The sequence below is a fragment of the Ziziphus jujuba genome, chromosome 6, assembly GCF_031755915.1.
Source record: "Ziziphus jujuba cultivar Dongzao chromosome 6, ASM3175591v1".
Taxonomy (NCBI): Eukaryota; Viridiplantae; Streptophyta; class Magnoliopsida; order Rosales; family Rhamnaceae; genus Ziziphus; species Ziziphus jujuba.
Window position 1 is genome coordinate 15,393,135 of NC_083384.1, and position 22,259 is coordinate 15,415,393.

The following is a 22,259-nucleotide window of genomic DNA, read 5'->3' on the forward strand; positions in this document are numbered from 1 at the left end:
CTTGTTTATGTTGTTCCATAATTCAGGAAATTTCGCTAATTTTTTGCTTGATTGTTGGTGTAGAATGGAGTGCATCTGGATTCATGTATTTCTCTGGGAGCCAACAGTAGTTACTCTGCTTCGAAGGAGGATCAGGTCTTCTTGGAGGGTGGGGATGAAGGTCCTGATTTAAACTCTGCAAGAGAAAGTGTTAGTGATCTGGCATCTCCTAGTGTTGCAGTTGAGAGACCCACAGAGTATATTATTGAGTTGCAGGTTAAGTGTTTATTCATTCCAGATTAATTCTCTATATACTTTATGACCTGTCTTTGTTTACTTCTTGATTCAATTCAGAGCCGGGTGGAATTCCTATGTTGCAGCTATTATTTTCTTGTATCTGTAGAGAAGATATATTATTAAAATATTAGGGAAGACTGAGGTTGCTGTGTTGAACAGGATGAAATTATCACATCTGCATTGTTCAACAATCAAGTGAGGTCTATCCCGTGCCACAAATTACCCTATTCTTAGTAAAGAAACATAACCTAATAAGGAAACTAAGTCAAGCCAAGTCAACGAAGGATCTAATTAATGTGAACTCTTTAAAATCCTAAATCTGTAATAGTACAAGTTGTAGATCACATAATCGTTTTTCCCTCATCTGGCTTCAATGATATTTCATTCTTTTCAATAACATTTGTATAGTTCTTAAAAATATGTATATATATATATATATCTCGATATATATATATATATATATATATGTTTGAGCAATATTCCTGTTACGTTAATGCCCAGTTATTATTTTTGTTTTTGCTTCTAAATGGAGTCTTGATATTGTCTTACTAAATCTTTTGTTACCTAATATTTGTAGGCTATAGGCCCAGAGCTGACATTCTATAATACATCAAAAGATGTTGGAGAGTCTCTTATCCTTTCTAACCAACTCTTGCATGCGGAGTTGGATGCATTCTGCAGGTAAATTATTCTTTAACTGTCCTCTATGTCTTTAATTAAATTAAATTGATCGGTGGATGATCTACTGAACTACTTATATTTATATTTAATAAATGCAAATAAATTTTATGCATCTTTACTGTCAAAGCAGCATTCCAAGATAGTTTAATTTACTATTTCTATAGTAGAGATAATTTTAGCTAGGAGAATTTATTTGATATCATTATTTTATGTTGATAAAAGTGTGGTTATTTTCTTGGAGCATATTCAAGTATAAATGTTTAACATGCATTTAACACATCATTGTGTACTCCAATAAACAATTGTCTTTTTTACTCTTAGTTGTGCATAACTTTTAAGAAAATGAGAAGTATTTTCTGGGAGCATATTTATGTATAAATGTTTATCATGCATTTAACACATAATTGTGTATTCCGACAAACAATTGTCTTTTTTACTTTTTAGTTGAGCATAACTTAAGAAAATGAAAAGTAAATTACATGATTTAGGGGACAAGAAATTCCCCAGAAATAATAATTGATTGTTCAAGATCCATTTGTACCACATTCTTCCATTTCACAAAAATAACAAACTAAGGCCTTTTATATCTTTTTGGTTGAAGAAGCCATCATGACGCTTAGAATGAATTATGTTCCAATTCTTCATCTTGTGATTTTTCTCCAGCCGGGCACATCTGCATGGAACCTTTGCTCTTTTACCAGTACCCTATCCCGCCCATGAAACTCCAACAAATCATGATAACCAAACCAAAATTTTAGTGAAACTTAGCTATCCTTGAAACAGTGTTGTCATTTTCTTCAATTTCTCTATATAAGACACCAACATATGGATAAAGCCACGTAATGTCTCTTACTTGGTACCACATCTTGAGTATTAACCTTAAGTATAGCTACTAACCAGGCAAAGACTTTTAACTTTATTGGGAGCAGCAGCATTCCAGAGTAACTTTGTTGGTTTCAAAATAATAATGACGTTCATCAACCAAATGCTCAAATTAAGAATCATTTGTATAATTCACATTCTTTTATCAGAAAGTCCCATTTTTTAACTTAGCCATCATCAGATCGAATAAGTGAAGCCTAAAGAAATAAAATAAATTTTCAGTTTGTAGGGAAACTACCCTCAGAAAATGGAAGCATAAAATTTGTAGAAAAGTCATGATATCTAGATAGCCAATATAATGATGGAACATAAAAACAAAAGATTCATTCCCCTTCAGTGATTCTCTTGGAATCTGATTTTATTTTCTTCTCCCACAAGCTATCCTTATGTCGAGAAATTCTACAATTCCTTCTATACAAATTATATGGACATCGGTAATAACCCTTGATTAATATGTTGGAATCCTATTTATTACTTTGAAGCCCATGGTTTCTTTTAAGAGTTGAACACCAAAGATAAACTTTATCTAATTAAATATCTGCTGATTTTTTTATATGGTTTTATTGAGAATTGAAAGACTTAATGGATGTAAATAATGTTCTGATCTGAGCATTTGAAAACTATTTAATGTTGTTATCTATATGCTTAAAATAAACTTTAGCTGTTTTTCATGTTTTACGCTTCCTTTGAACATTTGCCTGCATTCTTTCCATTCAAATATACCATGCTTCATATTACATAAGACTTTTGGTTCTCGCTTTCATTTTAGGGCTTTTCCATTACATGTCAACAACATTTCTGTTTTGCTAGTGAACCAATATGGATTAAACTGTCTGGCCTTTGTGGTCCATGATGATCAAGACAACTGTACTAGCAACCTTATATGATTATATTGTTCACTCTATAATGTTTGTAAATTACATGTTAAAGGTAGTGCTGGCAAAAGCCATCTGTTGTATAAACTATCAACATGATTTGCAAGTCCAGAAACTTTTGTCATATATTGCTTCAATTAATTCCTCAGATAACATATCAAAACAGTAAAACAGTATCTCTTTTTTAGTTGCATGTCATGTTAATATATGGATCTCATATATATATATTTTTTTTAGCTTCTAGGAAAGTACAAGAGATGCAAAGTTGATGTTTGATGTACTTATGCTGGTTGCAGGCTTGTCTTAAAGGGTGAAACCGTTGAGATGAATGCAAATGTACTTGGTTTAACCATGGAGAGTAATGGAATCAGGATTTTGGAGCCTTTTGACACCTCTATAAACTATTCAAAAGCTTCTGGAAAGACCAATATTCATTTGTCTGTTTCAGATATATTCATGAATTTTTCATTTAGCATTTTAAGACTGTTTTTAGCAGTTGAAGAGGATATTTTAGCATTTTTAAGGACGACATCAAGGAAAATGACAATTGTCTGCTCCCAGTTTGACAAAATTGGAACAATAAAAGGTATACCAATACACTCTTTCTTTGTCTTAATACAAGAAAGCACGAACTGCAACTCTGGAATATTGAGGATTTATTGGCCTGGTTCTTACATTTCAGATCCCTGTAGTGACCAAGTATATGCCTTTTGGAGACCTCATGCACCTCCTGGTTTTGCGGTTCTCGGTGACTATTTGACACCATTGTTAGTGCCAACTCTTTGAAATCTTTCTCTTTCTTTGATGGTACTGGATTCTTTATCTGAGATATCACTCTTTGTATGTCAGGGACAAGCCCCCTACAAAAGGTGTTCTTGTCGTGAATACCAATTTTGCAAGAGTCAAGAGACCAATATCTTTCAAACTTATCTGGCCAGTACTGCACTCTGGGAACATTCCTGATCATGATTTAAACAACACTGGCACATTGTCAAATGATGCCTTTTGTGAAGGAGATGGCTGTTCAATTTGGTTCCCTGAAGCACCCAAAGGTTATGTTGCATTAGGCTGTGTGGTTTCATCAGGCAGAGCTCAACCACCACTGGCTTCAGCTTTCTGTATCTCGGCTTCATTAGTTTGTTCGTGTTCCTTGAGGGATTGCATCACAATCAACACAACCATTTCGTATGTGCTATGCTTGTCAAAGTGTTAAACACTTAAAACTAACATCCAAAAGCAATCCAAATTTTATTGGACTGTATTTAGATTACTCAATTCAAATCCAATTTGGAGGTTGAGTTTAAATTATTAGATTAAATTGAAAATCAAGCAGATTCTTTCCAAGTAAGGCAAGAGTCTAATTGTAATATATCAGAACTTGATATGTAACTTCTACATGAGCTCTTGGTGCAATTTACTTCGGTTAAGTTTTTCTTGGTTTACTTATTGGACAAAAAGAATAATATCAATAAAAAATAAGTCTCCTTGATACTTAAGTTGAAGTATATGTATGACATTATGTTTGATTTATGTTTCAAATCCATTTTCTAGTAGCTTAAACTTTTGAGATAAATATCTATCATATAATCGCCTTTTTGAGTAATAATTCCTTTTCTCTTGCAGATGCATGCCAAGTGTAGCATTCTGGCGTGTGGATAATTCAGTTGGCACTTTCTTGCCTGCAGATCCCACTACTTATCACTTAATGGGTAGAGCATATGATTTTCGTCACATGGTATTTGGGTTTCGGGGAGTCTCTTCAAATACATTTAGCACTTCAAATATTCAAGCTTCTCAGTCTGGTAACAGTCACAACCTGCAATCAGATAGATCAACAGCTGTGAACTCTGGCTGGCGTTTTGAAGCAGTTGCTAGTTTTCGATTAATCTGGTGGAATCAAGGCTCAAACTCTAGGAAAAAGCTGTCCATTTGGCGTCCTGTGATTCCTCAGGGAATGATATATTTTGGTGATATTGCGGTCAAAGGGTATAATACTTGTTTAATTGTTTTGTTAATTGTTTGTTAACTGTGTTACCTCTCTCCTCCCCCCCCCCCCCCCCTCCCTTCCTCTTTTTAAATTTTAAATTTTAACTTGTGAGATTTTTGAACTTAGGTATGAACCCCCCAATAGCTCCATTGTTCTTCATGATACTGGGGATGAAGGGCTTTTTAAAGCTCCTTTGGATTTCCAGCTTGTTGGGCAAATTAAGAAACAGAAGGGAATGGAGAACATTTCTTTCTGGCTTCCTCAAGCTCCCCCAGGCTTTGTATCCTTGGGCTGTATTGCATGTAAGGGGAGTCCAAAGCAAAATGATTTTAGCACATTAAGATGCATGCGGAGTGATATGGTCACTGGGGATCAGTTTCTGGAGGAAAGTGTCTGGGATTCGTCTGATTCCAGGCTTATGACTGGGCCATTTAGTATATGGACAGTTGGAAATGAGTTAGGGACCTTTATTGTCCGCAGTGGCTTCAAAAAGCCTCCGAGAAGATTTGCTCTAAAGCTTGCTGATTCAAATGTACCGAGTGGTTCAGATGATACTGTCGTTGATGCAGAAATTGGGACCTTTTCTGCTGCACTTTTTGATGACTATGGTGGCTTGGTAAGAATTCTTTATTCCAAAGTTCTTCATATGCATTCATTAGAAATTGTTAAAACTACCTTAACTGAATTTTAGGTATAAGATCTCTGGTTTTAGACCCTTCTCATTGCAAATTCAGCAACTACTATCTCTGGTTTGTGCTTCATGTGGATTATTCTCTAGGGTTTTGGTTCATCACCCTTTGCATCTCTTTACCTTTTTCTGTTGGTTTAATATAACACATATATTATTGGATCACTTCTTGATAGCTTAATTTTGGTGCAATAATTACTTTGCATGGTGTTACAACCCTTGTGCTTGTTGATTTGGTGCTCTTCGTTTCACCAATATTTTTTATTTTACACTTGGAAGGCCCACAGTTAAACCCACTTGCGGATCAGCTTATGTATGTGTGGGAGCATGTATATATATTAATTTGGTTTGATATGATATACATAATGTATCATTTGGTACGTCTTTTTAATGTTCAGAATTACTTCTAAGGGAAAGCTCTCTTAGGATTAAATTTAGGTGTTTTGTGACAATTACAATTGACAAAAATGCTTTTCTAATAATGCCTGAAAATCTGTTTTTGGACTTTGAGGGAAGCTCAAAATTTGAGCAGTAAGCATGGAGTTCTTTAACCCTTTTAACGAATTATTTGAGTTTTCAACATTATAACTTTCTATTTAAGTAATTGTCTTATATCTCCAACAACTTAAATCTGACTTTTCATCTCTCAATTTAAATCTGACTTTAGAAAAGTGCATTGTTTTTTTCCTTTTTAATTTTATTTTCTGCCTTCTTTGCTTCTTTTGTGTGTTGGGAATAATTGTTCCAATGTTCTCTCCCTATCATTGCCACTTTTTTGCTAGTCGAAAATTTTTCTTCGTTATTGCGCTCAATTATTTAATTTGAGGTTTTATTAAGAAAGGATGGATGCTTGAGGGTGAAACCTTTCGGGTAATTAGGAGTGTTTCACAGCTTGAAATTGAAAGAATGTGAATCAGTGGGTGAATTCTTGTATATAATGATAACTTATTATATATATAATTTTAGTTATAAATTTGTTTAAATACTGCTTGAAAAGGGTGGGTATATTGGAGGATAACAGCATAAAAATGATTTTAAAAATAATTTTAAAATATGCTCTCTAAAATTGTTGTAATATAAAAAATAAAAATTATGTACTAATAGTTACTATGAGATGTAAAATGTAAATAATTTTTATTCAAATATATAAAAAAATTCTATATATCTCTTTTGAAACTTAAGTAGTATAATGAGGAGAATTTAGAAAATAATAATAATAGTAGTACTATATATAAAAGAAATTCAATATATTTCTCTTTAGTATAACGTAGAGAATTTAGAAAATAACAATAATATAGTATTACCAGTTGCAGCAGTTGTGGTGGTAGTAGTCTACCAAGCAATCTATTCCAATAGATTTATTGAAGCACTTTTTTAATTGACCACAGCTTTTTAATAATCACTCTTCTTGAAAATGATCTACAGACAAAAGCTTTACATGCAAAAGCTCTACTTTAACAGCTATACTAAATGAACACATAGTTATTCCTCATCCCATCTTAATCTCTTTGGAACATGTGCTGAATTGGCTATGCACTTGTGTATGTATGTGATATAATATCAGATTAATATGATACAGCTAAGAGAACAATGAGACACCACTAAACAATGTAAATTTATTTTCTTTTCCTAATGACTGTCTTCTGGAATTTTGCAGATGGTTCCATTGTTCAACATTTCTCTAAGTGGAATTGGTTTCCGTTTGCATGGAAGAACTGACTACGTGAATTCTACTGTCAGCTTTTCTTTGGCTGCTAGATCATACAATGATAAATATGAATCTTGGGAGCCCCTTGTAGAGCCAATGGATGGATTTTTAAGGTAATCTGTCCTACTTTCTGAACCTTAAATTCAATGATGAACATTTGGGCAAAATCCGATCATAATTTGAATTTTACTTAATAAACATACACTTCAGGACTTGAAAGTAGGATCTTGAACCGTACTTTGCCTTTTCGTACTTTGTGTTTCTAAATTACTTGCACTTTTGCTTTCTATTCAGATTTTGCAAGATTCATAATACCATTGCATAAAAATTAGCTCAAATAGTAAGCTGACACATTGCATGAAAATCAAGTCAATTTCTTCATTCTCCACTGTTACCTGCAGAGATTGATATGGTCCTCTCACACTGCTGCAACTCTGATGTGGACTGAGTTGTGTAAAGTTGATGCACAGCATTTTTTGTTTAGGAGAAGGGAATAGTTTCATAGTAAAAATATAAAGACAGCAAGAGATGAGTTTGATTTTTCCCAGCTCTTGGTTCAAAGGGAAAAAGAAGGGGATTGAATAGGAAGAAAACTGTGATGATATAATTCTATAATTGTGTTCTTAATCGTGTCGGTCCACTCTAAGGATAACGAGTAACCAATCCTCTATACTCTGAAAACAAATTTTTGGGTCCCTGCTTTTCCTTCTGATTACCATTCTTTACCTCTCCATTCTAGTATTGGTAATGCAAAAAGAGTAGCTTCTTTCTAACCTCCCTTTTGATTCCATTCTGTTGTTTCCTGCCTTATAATTCTGTAAAATTCTGTTTTTTTATGTTTACATATTTCTATCTACCTCTATCCTCCCTGTCTCTCTCTGATGTAACATAATAGAAGGAGGGGAACATACTCGGTCTTTCTTGAACTTCATATACTTTAGTTTGATGGATTTTCTTACTTCGTTTCGTCTTGCCTGTAGGAAAATTAGAGGAGAAAAATTGATTCTTTTAGAGGGAAAAATTTGTTAGAGGGAAAAATTTGTTGACAATTAAGAGGAGAAGAAATAAGGAAAATTTCATCATTAATATGGCAGTACTTGTAAACTTTTGATTCAATTTAAACCTTTTAATGTAATTTTAGTTTTTGGCTGATTTGGTGTCACTTTCAGGTACCAATATGATATCAATGCTCCTGGTGCAGCTTCTCAGTTACGTCTGACCTCTACAAGGGATCTAAACTTAAATGTGTCTGTTTCTAATGCTAATATGATAATTCAAGCTTATGCAAGCTGGAATAATCTGAGTCATGTCCGTGGATATACTGAAAAGAGTGTAAATTTCTTTTGGTTACTTGTTAATTTGTTTGTTCACTTTTTACATTTTGTGATAACTATTTTCACCTCTTACATTTACTTGGCATTGCTTGCATATATTTTGCAGAATTTTAATGTCAGACAAGAAGCATTTTCTGCAACTTATGGTGGAAGATCTATCATGGACATTCATCACAAGGGAAACTACTATATCATCCCACAGAACAAACTTGGCCAGGATATTTTTATTAGAGCTACCGAATTAAGAGGACTCACAAATATAATTAGGATGCCATCTGGGGATATGAAGCCCATAAAAGTTCCTGTTTCAAAGAATATGTTGGACTCACACTTGAAAGGAAAGCTTTGTACAAAAGTTAAAATGATGGTGACTGTCATTATCGCTGATGCCGAGGTATTTCTTTACCTTCAATTGGCGAGAATGCTGATTATCCAAGAAATGAATATGTGGGTCTGGATTTTCCATTATACCTTACGGTTTAGATTTACTAATTTTACTTGTTTGCTTGACCAACATGTAATGCAGTTCCTGAGAGTTGGAGGTTTAACTTCTCCCCAATATACTGTAGCAATACGTCTGACTCATGATCAAAGTTTCGGTAGTGAGTCACTGCATTATCAACAAAGTGCACGCACTTGTGGGAGCAGCTCAGATTCCTTTTCTTCTGAGGTTGAATTGGTCACTTGGAATGAAGTATTTTTCTTTAAAGTTGATTCCCCGGTATGTAAGTTTTTCTCATGGAAATATTTGCTTCTGTCCTTTTTATGCCTTCAGTTAACTATTTTATGGTTGATATACCCTTAATCATTTGAGGTTTAACTAACATATGAACTAACTTGTAATTTTGCTTTTCGATTCTTGATGGTCTCCGTTAACAGAACTTCATCCTCACCTCTAGCATAATTTAAGATTCTGTACCACCATTGCCACTTAAAATTATTTAAAGATCTTTTGCTTTGTAGCTGCAAAATTGTAATTGCTATATTTTTTTTTATTGAAAAGAATACATAGAAAAGAGAGGATGTTAAATCCTCAAATGCAAGTAGAATACAACTGATTAAAATAAGAGACACTTGAATATCCTCAAATTCTTTGAAGTTGATGCCTATCAAGAAGCTTGAAACTTGATATAACCCCTTAGATTCCTTCTATCTAGGCTCTTTTCTTCATTTTCTTTCCTACCAAATTGTCCAAAACAAAGCCAATATTGCACAACTTCAAAGAATTTACCCTCTTTTGCTCCCTCAAAAAGCTCTGAAATTACTCATCAATAGAGATAAATTAGATTGGGAAATACGCAAATACACTCAGCTTCTTCCTCCGACCATAACCATAAATTAGCTAGCACATCACAATGACGAACAAGTCATTAATGGACTTGCAATATTTCCTACACATCATGCATCATAAGGAGACAAACAAGCTTAAGGTCTTCTTATTTGTATTATATCACATGTATTTATCTTACCATGCATGATAAGCCAAGCAAACAGTTGAATCATTGTTGGTGCATTAGCTTCAAAATTTAGTAAGAAGCTTTAGAAACTAAAAGATTAGGGTCATCAACCAAGAATGGGAAGTAGGATTTACTAGAAAATTCTTTAGTGAAACTTAGGTTCTGCACTTTTCTATCATTCATATTTGGATTAATCATCATCCCATAAAGAAACTTAACAATGAACAAAAATAAGAATCTTCTCTATCATTTAGATTGCGAAAGAAATTGAATCATTTGGACCATCCAAAGAAACCACACAGCCAACTAATAAGTGTTAGTAATTGATCAAGATGAGGAAATATCAAGGGCGAAGATTAATCTTCCCTTCACACATCTTCTCAAAACAAATAGAATTCCCCTTATCCATACACACCAAGATGTACAGCTTCCTTAAAAGAGAATAACCCTGAGAGATAAATTTTCAATGACTTCCAAAAGGTTCGTCTAGTTACCATAACTGATCTAACTATTAGAGTGAAGCCTGTGAATGCTTTTAATTACCTTGAATAAAGGAAATTCTTTTCCAAATCCTCTACAAATGTTTTCCTAATAAAGCTGGATTCATCTTCTTGATGTCGCCCCCTGCTGACCCTCCCTTAACGCTTGATTATCACTTCTTTGAATTCCCAAGAAACTAATTTTTCTTGAATCTTTCTCCACTATGCTCCTCAGAAATTTCTCTCTAATCTTTCTACATTTTCACTAATCCTCAATGGTTGTTTCCTGGAATATTGGATTGTACCAAAGTAAGTCTACCCCCTCTGTTATATTGCTACTTCCACCCTTCTATGCATTAACCAACCTTAACTAACATCAGATCTGTATATATGGTCTTTTCTGATATAATGAGTCTTGTGTTTAGAATTGCATCTCTTTCTATGTTTTTAAAGATTTGTATTGTTTATTGTCTTTTTTATCATTGTGAAATTTCTGTATATCCATTTTCCCTTTTGGGGATTGACTGTAACACTAACATTTCCTTCTTAAAGTTTGATTTTCTCCGTGCTTATTCATGATGGTCCTATTTTTACATTCAGTCCTTTCTGTACAGGATCACTATTTGTTGGAATTGATTGTGACGGACCTGGGAAAAGGTACTCTCTCTCTCTCTCTCTTGTCTGGGAGTGGAAGTGGGAGGGGGTGTATATGGGTTCTGATATGCATGCTAAAGGATTTCATTTAAATAATCAGCAGGAAAAAATCCTGAGATCGTTAGTAAATTCAAACATCAGTGGATCACCATGAATAATTTAAAATATGACATAAGAATTGGTTGAATCTATGATGCCCCTAATTATTGGCCAATATATGCTATAATGGCTATTAACCCTTGGCCTAGATAAATTTTCTCTGGACTTTTAATATCGAAACTGCCCATATTGTTCTTAGCATTAAAACTCTACCACCTCTTCCAATTGATCTCTGTTGCTTTTCTACTCTCTCTCTTACTCTCAGCTTATTAAAATCAATTAGGTTGGGACTCGTTCTCTTCATCCAATTATGTGATTGGGATATCTTCTTCTATTCTCTCTCTCTCTCTCTCTCTATCTCTCTCTCTCTCTCTTGGTAAAGTTCTTTCTGCAGAGTTTCTACTCTAGATAATTGGCTCTTTTGTTTGGTTAACCTGTGCATTGTCTTTTATCATGAGATCATGTTGATTTATAGGTGTACCTGTGGGGTTCTTTTCTGCTGCATTAACTCAGATAGCAGGAAACATTGATGAGAATACATATCCATATGAAAGTTTGAATAAATGGACTTGGCTAGAATTATCCCCTGCAGAGTCTATGGTGATGTTCTGTCAACTTTCTAGAATTTTCTTTTAAACTTGTAATCTGCTTTTATGAGATTGCAGTCTTGCTTTTATAAGGTTGAGTTTCTTCAGCTTCCACTATTAAATATGAATCTTATTGTCTGAATGATATTTATGCAGAATATGAGTCAGGGAAACAATTGGAAAAGGTCATGTGGGAGAATGAGATGTGCCATACTCTTGTCACCGAGATCTGATGTTCGGAACAATGATCAATCTGCTATTAGTGAAAGAAAATCTGGATTTATTCAGATAAGTCCAAGCAGGGAAGGCCCTTGGACGACTGTTAGGCTAAACTATGCTGCATCTGCTGCTTGTTGGCGATTAGGCAATGATGTTGTTGCCAGCGAAGTTAGTGTGAAGGATGGCAACAGATATGTAAACATTAGGTCTCTGGTTTCAGTATGTAACAAAACAGATTTCATACTTGATTTGTGCCTTGTACCCCAAGTTTCAGGAGAAGACATAAAGCCATTGATTGATGCAAGTACTCCTGAAGGCTTACCAATTGATTGTAATAGATTACATACAGACGAATATTTTGAAACTGAAAAGTATAGCCCAACCATCGGTTGGGTTGGCTTCAAAGACCAAAACAACTCTGAAAGTGGAGGATCCCATCAAGTAAGTTATAAGATAAGTAGTTTCTTACATGCCATACATAACTGCCATTTTAGGTGCATAAGTCACAGTTCTCTTCTGTGTTATTATCAACTGTTTCTGATTATTGAAATGTGATCTTTAATTTTTTACTTTCAACTTTAATATGACATAATGATGCTAATTACATAGAACAGGATTCACATGAGACTCAAACCAGCAAGATTTTATTCTCTCATTTTTATTTTAATTAGTTTTGTTGATTATTTCCAGGATGTCAAACCAAACTTTCTATAGTACAAGTTTTACACACACTATATTTTGTTGATCAATGATAAAATTTGTCGGTTGACCAAAAATTAATAATAAAACTTGTAGAATTCATGTGAATATTGCTTTTAAAGCTCTTTAAAACGTGACTAAGAATTCTATTGCTACTTTTGAATGGATCTGCTTTTTTTACTCCACCTGTCAGTTTACTGTTAAGATATCTTCTTCTGTGTATCCTCTTCAAGGAAACATCCATTATGGCCAGAAGCATGTCAATTTCATTCCATCTTTTTTATACGGTGGACCCATGTTTTTTGGGTGGTTTTTTATATGTATGTTGTGCTTTTACTGAAAATCTTATTTGTCCTCGTAATGAGTGAATATTTTGCAGTTGACTTCTCTGCCTTCTATATTGCATTGCTTTCTGTGAAATGATGGAATCTTTTACTTATTCCTCGACTGTTATTCTCTTTGACCTTTCTTATTCGTAGTGTTTTCAATTCAATAATTTCAACCTATCTTGAGTGTCAAGTACCTAGTATATGAAATGTTATGATTACAAACTATTTAAGCATCAATTCATTTTTAGATATATAATATCTTGGGAGTTTGCTAAGATCCTTCAAAATCTAGGCATCCCTAGAGCAGTCAATTACTAGTTCTGGTGCTGTTAATTTGTCTCTAATTACTGTTAGTTCTGTAGGTAAATTCCGGAGTTGAGTTACCATCAGGCTGGGAATGGATTGATGAATGGCATTTGGATATGGAATCTGTAAACACTGCTGACGGTTGGGTCTATGCTCCTGATGTGGAAAATCTGAAATGGCCTGAGTCATATGATCCTTTAAGGTTTGTAAACTATGCAAGGCAAAGGAGATGGATCAGGACTAGGAAATGTATATCAGGTGATTTAAAGAAGGAAATACATATTGGAACTTTGAGACCTGGAGACATTGAGGCTCTTCCTCTATTTGGGTCAACACAACTTGGATCATATACATTGCATATTAGGCCTTCCAGTCTTGGTAATCCTATTGAATACTCTTGGAGTTCTGTGGTGGATAGGCTTGGTCAATCAGAGGATTTGAGCAAAGAAATTGTAACGTCTGAAATAGCTGTCTCAGCTCTCGCTGAAACTGAGGAACTGTTGTATTGTAATGAGATAACTGGAACTTCTTCAAGCGGTTCACAAAAATTGTGGTTTTGTGTAAGTGTACAAGCAACAGAGATTGCAAAAGACATTCATTCTGATCCTATACAGGATTGGAAAATTGTGGTCAAGTCCCCACTATCTATCACCAATTACCTTCCCCTTGCAGCTGAGTTTTCTGTTTTAGAGATGCAAACAAATGGTAATTTTGTTGTCTGCTCCAGAGGCGTATTTTCTCCTGGAAAGACTCTGAATGTTTATAACGCTGACATAAGAAACCCTCTGTTCTTTTCACTGTTTCCGCAGAGAGGGTGGCTCCCTGTAAATGTGAGACTTAATGCCAAACTAGTTCCTGATTACTCCTATAATTTTATTTGTGTTTGCACTGAATGTTTTCCATGTTTGACCCTTTTTCTTTATTGCACAGGAAGCCGTTGTTTTAACTCACCCTCACCAAGTTCCATCTAAAACAATAAGTTTGAGAAGTTCAATATCTGGAAGGTTCAAAACTTCTTGAATCTTGTTGCCCATTATTGTCTAGTCTTTGTGTAAGTTCATTTTTTTCTTGTAGACTGATGTGGTGATAATTGTGGGTTATGTAGGATTGTTCAAGTCATTCTTGAACAAAATTTTGAGAAAGAACGACCTCTGGAGGCTAAGATCATTAGAGTTTATGCTCCTTATTGGTTTGATGTTGCTCGATGCCCCCCACTCACATATAGGCTTCTAGATATGATGGGAAAAGGACATACACGGAAGATCAGCATTCCATTTCAGTCTAAAAAGAACAATAAACTTATTCTTGAGGAAATAACTGAAGAGGAGATACATGAAGGCCATACAATTGCTTCAGCCTTAAACTTCAAGTTGTTGGGCCTTTCAGTATCTATTTCTCAGTCTGGCAAGGAGCAGTTTGGACCTGTTAAAGATCTTTCGCCCCTTGGTGACATGGTAGATTCAATATAGACTTTAATGTAGCCACTCTCCCTCTGAATATTTTTGTTTAAGAGCATTGCTTTCTTGTTCTTAGGATGGATCATTGGATCTCTATGCTTATAATGCTGAAGGCAAGTGCATGCGTCTTTTTATTACCACAAAGCCATGCCCCTATCAAACCGTACCAACAAAGGTAGTTATAGAAGTATGACTATTGGATTATGAGAACTCTAATATGAGGTGTTTTGACTCATTGCCTCTTTTTATAGGTGATCTCTGTCCGACCATTTATGACTTTTACAAACAGACTTGGCCAAGACATATTTATAAAGTTATGTGATGAAGATGAACCGAAGGTTCTTCATGCATCAGATTCAAGAGTTTCCTTTGTATCTCATGAAGGTAGCGAACCTGATAAACTCCAGGTTAGTGTCTGGCTCTTGTTACATTATTGTTAACAATATAAGTTGTGTCACTGTCTTTTATCTATTGAAGCAAGAAATACCTGTTACCTTACTTGCAATTGAACTCAAATATTGGACTAATTGATGGATCTATATTGCTTATCAACTTGTCTTAGTTGAGCCTATTAACTAGCATCTTAGCTACTTCTAATGAAAAGGCTTGGTTAGTTCAAGGGACTCGCAAGCAGACAAAGATAAAGGTGGTTGGAGGATAGGTTTGAAAATGAATCGAGGTAGTGGAAGTTAAAGAAACAATATAAGTCTATGTAGAGGAGATTAGTTAGTCCTCTTACATATTCAATGCTATACCAATGAGCATGTAGCATGATTTAACATCAAATATGCTTATATGTTTTAATCGTAAATATGTTACGTCTGTTTTGTAATAAATGCATGGAAATACTTGTTAGAAATATTATATTTCATGGTCAAGGCATACAAAGCATACATTATTTTTTATTTTCTTTGGGTTAAACTGGGGGTATAACCCCAGAAACCTTATTAAAATTTCTTAGTGTCCATGACACCCATACAATCAGCTTCAACAAAACATCCAACTCCTTTAGGAGGTTTCTACAGAAAATAAAATCCTAAATTGCAGCTGTAACTGGTATTTGCAAGAAAATCAGCCGCTTTAACAAAATCTAAGAAGTATCTACCCCTTGTAACATGTAGTAGATTTATGATCCTGTGCTTGTAGGTTGTAATTTTATCATATGGCTACCCAAAATGAGTCATGATTGACTTGCTAAGTATACCTTGTGATTTGAAAATTATGAAGGGATTTGATATGGTTAGGATATCATGAAGGACTTATAGATGAACTCCTGTGACTACTATGTGTCAACCCACTTCATCAAAACAATGACATATTGTTTTTTAAAAAACAAAACCTAAATAGGGAAAGCATAACTCATAAAACCTACCCAATCTTAATTATTATTAGTGGTTGATTGAAATTCCTTTTCCTATATGGCAGTTGACACGACATGTACTTTCTTTAAGTTCCTCATGAAATCCTTACCATGTCAAAACTGAAATTATGAATATCTCTAATGCCTATTGTGTATCTGCATTTATGTATGTATATACACAGAGGGATATATTGGACATCAATTTAAGCATTTTTTGTTATTTAATAAACAATAACAATAACATTTTCTGCAATTGGAGTTTTTAACTTCTCGCTCAATGCCTGTGGACTATGAGAAGCACCGTACCTGATTTTTTTTAAGAACAATCACTGAGTGATCTGATTACCATATATGGAACTGACAAGTTTGTTATTTATTGACACTGCATGGTATACCTGTACTCCTTCCTTCTTGAAGTACCAAAAAATTATTCCATTTAGGTAGCCATTAGGGGAAGCATTTCTAGGATCTAATGAAGGCAGTAAAGACCATCATGCCTCCGCAGCTAGGAAATGAGATGCTGGATTGTCAAGGCAGTAAGGATCATCATGCCTAAGCAATTTATGGGGAAGAAATAAGTTCATAACCAAGGACCAGCATATTCTTTAAGCAAAGGAAATAGTACTTCAACTAGAGAAGCAGTGGATCATAACTAGAATAGAAAATCTTGAATGATGGCAGTAGAAGATTATCTGCTAGTGGTTTTGGAGGGAAATATGTTTAATATGGTGATGGCAGGATTTGAAAGAAGCTTAATGAATGGAGCATGGCTGCTGGGTCTAAGAACTGATACAAATTGGAGGAGAGAGAAGAGAAAGTAAAAAATGAAGATTCTAACTCTGTTATTAAATTAGAAGCAAATTTAGGGAACTTCTAGATACCAAGAAAAAAGAACATATCCTGTTCCCTACAAAATCGTTGGCTCTGATGCCATGACTTGGGATAGAGAGTTTAAGCAAAGTTGGAAGAAGGTAACAACTACTTAATTAGAGGGGTCTGACGTATCAACTTTATAGTTATAAGTTTGACAGGATTACTAAAACACCCTTATAAACAACCTAATTCTAATAATACAATAAACCCTTTTAATAATTTTGACATGAAATTAATTGATTCCACTTTATTGTTCTTTTAATATTGTGATTCTTATTAATCATTAGTATTTTAGTCTAGTGTTAATATAATCCTATCTGTTTCATATCTAGGTTCGTTTAGAAGGAACCAATTGGTCATTTCCTGTTCAAATTGTAAAGGAGGACACCTTTTATCTTGCTTTAAGGAGGCATAATGGTTCTCGGATTTCATTGAAGACAGAGATCAGAGGCTTTGAAGAGGGATCGCGTTTCATCATTGTTTTCCGTGTTGGATCAACAAATGGTCCTATAAGGTATTCAAAATCGAGCATAGTTTTATATATCTGAGTGAGTCAATGGATGTTACTAAAAATACATATTATTATGCCATATTCTCCATTTACCTGCTTATGTATCCATGCTATTCCCGTACTAACTAATACCCAAAGTTGTTTCTTTTGTAAGCACAATTTACTGTATGTTGACTAACCTAATCAAGCTTTATTGAGCAGAATCGAAAATAGAACAATTTGCAAGCCAATCAGCTTTTGCCAGTCTGGTTTTGGTGAAAATGCATGGATTCGCGTAGAACCTCTGTCAACTACAAATTTTTCTTGGGAGGATCCATATGGCCAAAAATTTATAGATGTTATCGTTGATAGTGGAAGTGAAAGTGGTGTTTGGAAGCTCGATTTGGAAAGAACTGGATTGTGTTCTGCAGAGAATGAGGAACTAGGACTGAAATTCCATGTTGTAGAAATGGGTGATATCAAGGTTGTTTGGTTCACAGATGATAGGACTTCAAGGTCAAATCAAGATGAAGAAATTAGGTGTATGCTGGTTGCTGGAAACTGGGGTCATTCTCATGTGCAGAGTAAGACGCAGAACAATGCCTCCCCTTTGGAGCTTATAATCGAGCTGGGAGTCATTGGGATTTCTATTGTAGATCATAGACCAAAGGAAGTCTCGTACTTGTATTTCGAGAGAGTCTTCGTATCATATTCGACTGGCTATGATGGTGGTACAACAAGCAGGTTAGAGCATCAAGTTCTTTCAGTCTAATAGCTTTTGCTCCACAGCATATTGCAATTCTCAATTTCAAGTACCATTCAAAGTTTAGTCACTTTATTGTCACTTTACTGTCCTTCACAAAAGACATGAAATTTTGAGTGCAATCTTTTCTAAATTTGTTTTACATTTTGTATAATGAGAAGATATAGCAATTTTTTCCATTTATGCCAAGTTTTTAATGTTTTTTTGATGATATGAATAAGAATTTTATGAACTAACATTGAAGAAAGTTCTTGAGAGGGAAATGAAAGTAGGATTGCATAGATTGGTATATATTATTTATAGAGAGAATATCCTAAGATTATTGGTAGATATTATTTATTAGAGAAAATATACTAAAGATTATTTCAATTTGAGCCTAAATTTTCACTATTTAGGAAAGCCCTAGCACTGCAAGCTGTGATTAGTATCAGTGAGATTTAGCTGCCTGAAGCTTTTTATGGGGCCTTTGAATTTTCTATTTGAGTACTTCAAAATATCCTTCAATGTTGCCCGAGATTGCATTTATTATTCCATGTTATATATGGCGGTTGTACACCCTTGGCACTATTTAATGGTTTTACCTACCACTCTAAATAAGCATGTACCTTGGTTTTAATGGAAAAGTTGTATTCTACTGACCTTATGGGCTCTCTCTCTCTTTTCCCTTTTTTTTTTTTTTTTTTGGGGGGGGGGGGGGGGGGGGGGGGGGGGGTGGGGGTGGGGAAGGAGATCTTCTGGCAAATTTGGTGAAAACATAGAGAAAACCAACTTGCTTGCTTTATCAATCTTAGTGTTGTGTTTGAGAGAGAGAGAGTGTGTGTGTGTGTGAGAGAGAGAGAGAGAAATGTGTTGTATTGCTTACCTTCTTGGATGAGAAAAGCTAGTTGTATGACTATTAGCATGTTTATAACTGTTTGGGATGAGAGGCTCAATCTGCACCTATCAAGGAGCTATTTTAAAAGTTTTTAAAGTAAAGCATGAAGAAGGGTTTGGCATGGGCTTTCTCTTTTTTCTTGTTACAATTAGCATTGAGGCATCTTCCCCATATAAGTTAGCACATTCAGATCCACGATTACTCCCATAATTTAATTGTTACTATGATGCTTCAAGCAAACAAGTTGAGTGTGTAGTTTCCTTTGTGCCAGGTTCAAGCTCATATTGGGACATTTGCAGCTGGACAATCAACTCCCTCTGACTTTGATGCCAGTGCTGTTAGCACCTGAGGCAATCTCAGATATTAATCATCCAGTTTTCAAAATGACTATCACAATGCGTAATGAGAATACTGATGGCATCCAGGTTTACCCATATGTGTATATACGGGTAATGCTTTGTTAATGCAATGCTTAATATTTAGAGGAAACAAACGTTATTTCTTACATTGTACATGTGATAAATGATGTGGGTTTGTTTAAAAGTTGTTTTGTCATCATAGGTAACTGAGAAATGCTGGAGACTTAACATTCATGAACCAATAATTTGGGCTTTGGTGGATTTCTACAATACTCTTCAACTGGACCGCATTCCTAAAAGTTCTAATGTTACAGAAGTTGATCCAGAAATACGTGTTGGGTAAGTATCTTGAACCATTCTTGTCTGGTGAAACTGCAGTTTATATTGTACTTGCTGAAATATATGTCTGATTTTCTGTATAATCTATGATGCTTTGCAAAAAAATTTTTTTATCATTACCAGTTTCTGCATTGGTCCATTATGTTTTTCCTTACATTTGTTGAAGCAACTTCCATTTTATCATCATTTTAATTGATCTCCTTGACCAGTTACCAGAAATAAAATAATTTTGTTATCTGACAGTTTCATGTGTGCTAGATGCTGCATGAACATTTACGTTGAGCACATGGATGTATTGCAAAATTATTTTTACAATATTATTGAGTGAGAGTAAGAATGGAATAATTAGGGGATCTGTTATTTTAATATTATGATGTTTTATTAGTAGGTGGTTTTAATATAAGTAACACTAGAACCCTATCAGACAAAGTGTGAGATTATGAATTAATTGAATAAAGTTATTTGTCCTTTAGGGGTTCTCTCTGTTATTCTTCTTTCTTGAATATTTGTCTAATGATCTCCGTATTCATCTAATTCTACTCCATCTATTTTCTTATTCGTTAGTCTGTCTATTTCCTTCTCTCTTCACTCTCTTTGTTACTCTACATAATTTTTGTGATTCAGTATGCTTACATAATGATATTTATGTTTTTGATTGTTCCAGCTTGGTAGATGTTTCAGAAATAAGGCTGAAGGTTTCATTGGAGACAGCACCAGCTGAGAGACCTCATGGGGTTCTAGGTGTTTGGAGCCCTATTCTATCAGCCATTGGAAATGCATTCAAGTTTCAGGTTGAGTCTCTTTACTTGTCGTGGGGTTGCATCTACTCTTTTTTGCCATTTTGGAATTGTTGTGTTTTGTGTTAGCACTAGGTGGGTTTGCTGCCTTATACTTTAGGATTGATGTTGTTAACCAAAGTATTCTGAATAAGGAGGGATGCTTGTCTGGAAAATACTTGGGCTTAGATGGAAGCAGATTGAGGAGGGATGGGGCAGTGAGTGAGGAAAGGGTAATGGTGACTAGCAGGTACATAAGACTGTAGCCAGAGAGGACAGACTCAGTTAGCACTGACATGGGTAGTATGCAATTGAGGAGGAATTAAATAGACAAATCTTGGAACTGGTTTACTCCATTCCAGCATTATCCAATTCGCTTCCTTGTAGTCATTTGTGCCAACTCTGATGCACACTAGCCACTGAGTTAGACTGTTTAGTCCAGCTTATCTGTAGTCCGGCATTCTGAAGTCCAAACATGCTCTTAGGTTTTAGTGAAAGTTCTGTTTCTTACCCAAATTTGTACTTTCATTTGGCCTAGGATTCCAAATTGGTTATTTATTCTATAACTGAAAGTTGTTACATCGACTATTTCTTATGCTTATGACGTTTTCTGTAAGGAAAAAAAAACCTGCAAAACAGATTTTTCTCATATTACCGAACAAATGCATAAATGTCATTTACCTTTTTGAATGCAAGGATACGGCAAGAAATGACATTATGTTCCTTTATTCCAGGTGCACCTAAGAAGGGTGATGCACAGAGACAGATTCATGCGGCAAAGTTCTATTGCTACTGCTATTGTTAACCGTATCTGGAGGGATCTGATACATAATCCTTTACATTTGATATTTTCAGTGGATGTACTAGGGATGACAAGTTCAACATTAGCTTCTCTTAGTAAAGGGTTTGCTGAACTTTCAACTGATGGACAATTTCTTCAATTACGGTCAAAGCAAGTAAGTGTGTTTCTCCAAGTCTTAAAAAGAAGTTACAGCTGTGGTAAAGTTTGAAACCTAACTCTCACATGGGATCAGGTATGGTCAAGGAGAATAACTGGGGTGGGTGATGGAATAATCCAAGGAACAGAAGCCCTTGCACAAGGTGTCGCCTTTGGGGTATCTGGAGTAGTAAAAAAGCCTGTGGAGAGTGCCAGACAGAATGGTCTATTAGGACTTGCACATGGACTTGGACAAGCTTTTTTGGGATTCATTGTACAACCAGTTAGTGGAGCTTTAGATTTCTTCTCACTGACTGTTGATGGAATTGGAGCAAGTTGCTCTAAATGCTTAGAGGCTTTAAGTAGCCAGACCACATTCCAAAGAGTTAGAAATCCACGGGCTTTCCATGCAGATGGTATACTTAGGGAGTATTGTGAGAGAGAAGCTCTTGGACAGGTACATGTAATTACATTTGCCTTAATATATATGCAATGCTGAAAATTTCTGCTCGAATAAAACTGAAAAGTAAAAAGCAGAAGCTCTAATATGTAAACTTTACAAAAAGAGTAATGCATTTGAATGCAATGAGTATTTCAAGTTAAGAAAAAACCTTGTATGCTGGGGTATAAGTTACTAATAGGTAATCATTAATTTGGAGGCAGCTGGGACAGAGGAAGATTGAGAAAGAGACAGCTCCAAGGTTTTGATATTTGAGGGGTAAAAGAAGAGAATTGAGGGATCATAAGATCTACTTGCCCCACTGTTATTAT

The 22,259-nt window shown here is 34.9% G+C and overlaps 1 protein-coding gene across 1 annotated transcript in view; it reads left to right on the plus strand.

The window, feature by feature from the left end:
• LOC107430407 (uncharacterized) overlaps positions 1-22,259 on the plus strand; it is a 46,784-nt gene that overhangs the window by 21,062 nt on the left and 3,463 nt on the right. Inside the window, exons 33-58 of the mRNA XM_048464611.2 lie at positions 64-255; positions 854-957; positions 3,011-3,300; positions 3,397-3,481; positions 3,564-3,899; positions 4,338-4,700; positions 4,828-5,317; positions 7,047-7,210; positions 8,267-8,429; positions 8,538-8,825; positions 8,958-9,152; positions 10,982-11,024; positions 11,596-11,720; positions 11,864-12,367; positions 13,317-14,090; positions 14,191-14,264; positions 14,366-14,714; positions 14,794-14,892; positions 14,969-15,124; positions 17,283-17,464; positions 17,663-18,184; positions 19,349-19,526; positions 19,639-19,775; positions 20,440-20,566; positions 21,286-21,507; positions 21,586-21,945. Of these exons, the coding sequence (XP_048320568.2) occupies positions 64-255; positions 854-957; positions 3,011-3,300; positions 3,397-3,481; positions 3,564-3,899; positions 4,338-4,700; positions 4,828-5,317; positions 7,047-7,210; positions 8,267-8,429; positions 8,538-8,825; positions 8,958-9,152; positions 10,982-11,024; positions 11,596-11,720; positions 11,864-12,367; positions 13,317-14,090; positions 14,191-14,264; positions 14,366-14,714; positions 14,794-14,892; positions 14,969-15,124; positions 17,283-17,464; positions 17,663-18,184; positions 19,349-19,526; positions 19,639-19,775; positions 20,440-20,566; positions 21,286-21,507; positions 21,586-21,945 (6,522 nt within the window). The remainder of the gene's footprint in view (positions 1-63; positions 256-853; positions 958-3,010; positions 3,301-3,396; positions 3,482-3,563; positions 3,900-4,337; positions 4,701-4,827; positions 5,318-7,046; positions 7,211-8,266; positions 8,430-8,537; positions 8,826-8,957; positions 9,153-10,981; positions 11,025-11,595; positions 11,721-11,863; positions 12,368-13,316; positions 14,091-14,190; positions 14,265-14,365; positions 14,715-14,793; positions 14,893-14,968; positions 15,125-17,282; positions 17,465-17,662; positions 18,185-19,348; positions 19,527-19,638; positions 19,776-20,439; positions 20,567-21,285; positions 21,508-21,585; positions 21,946-22,259) is intronic.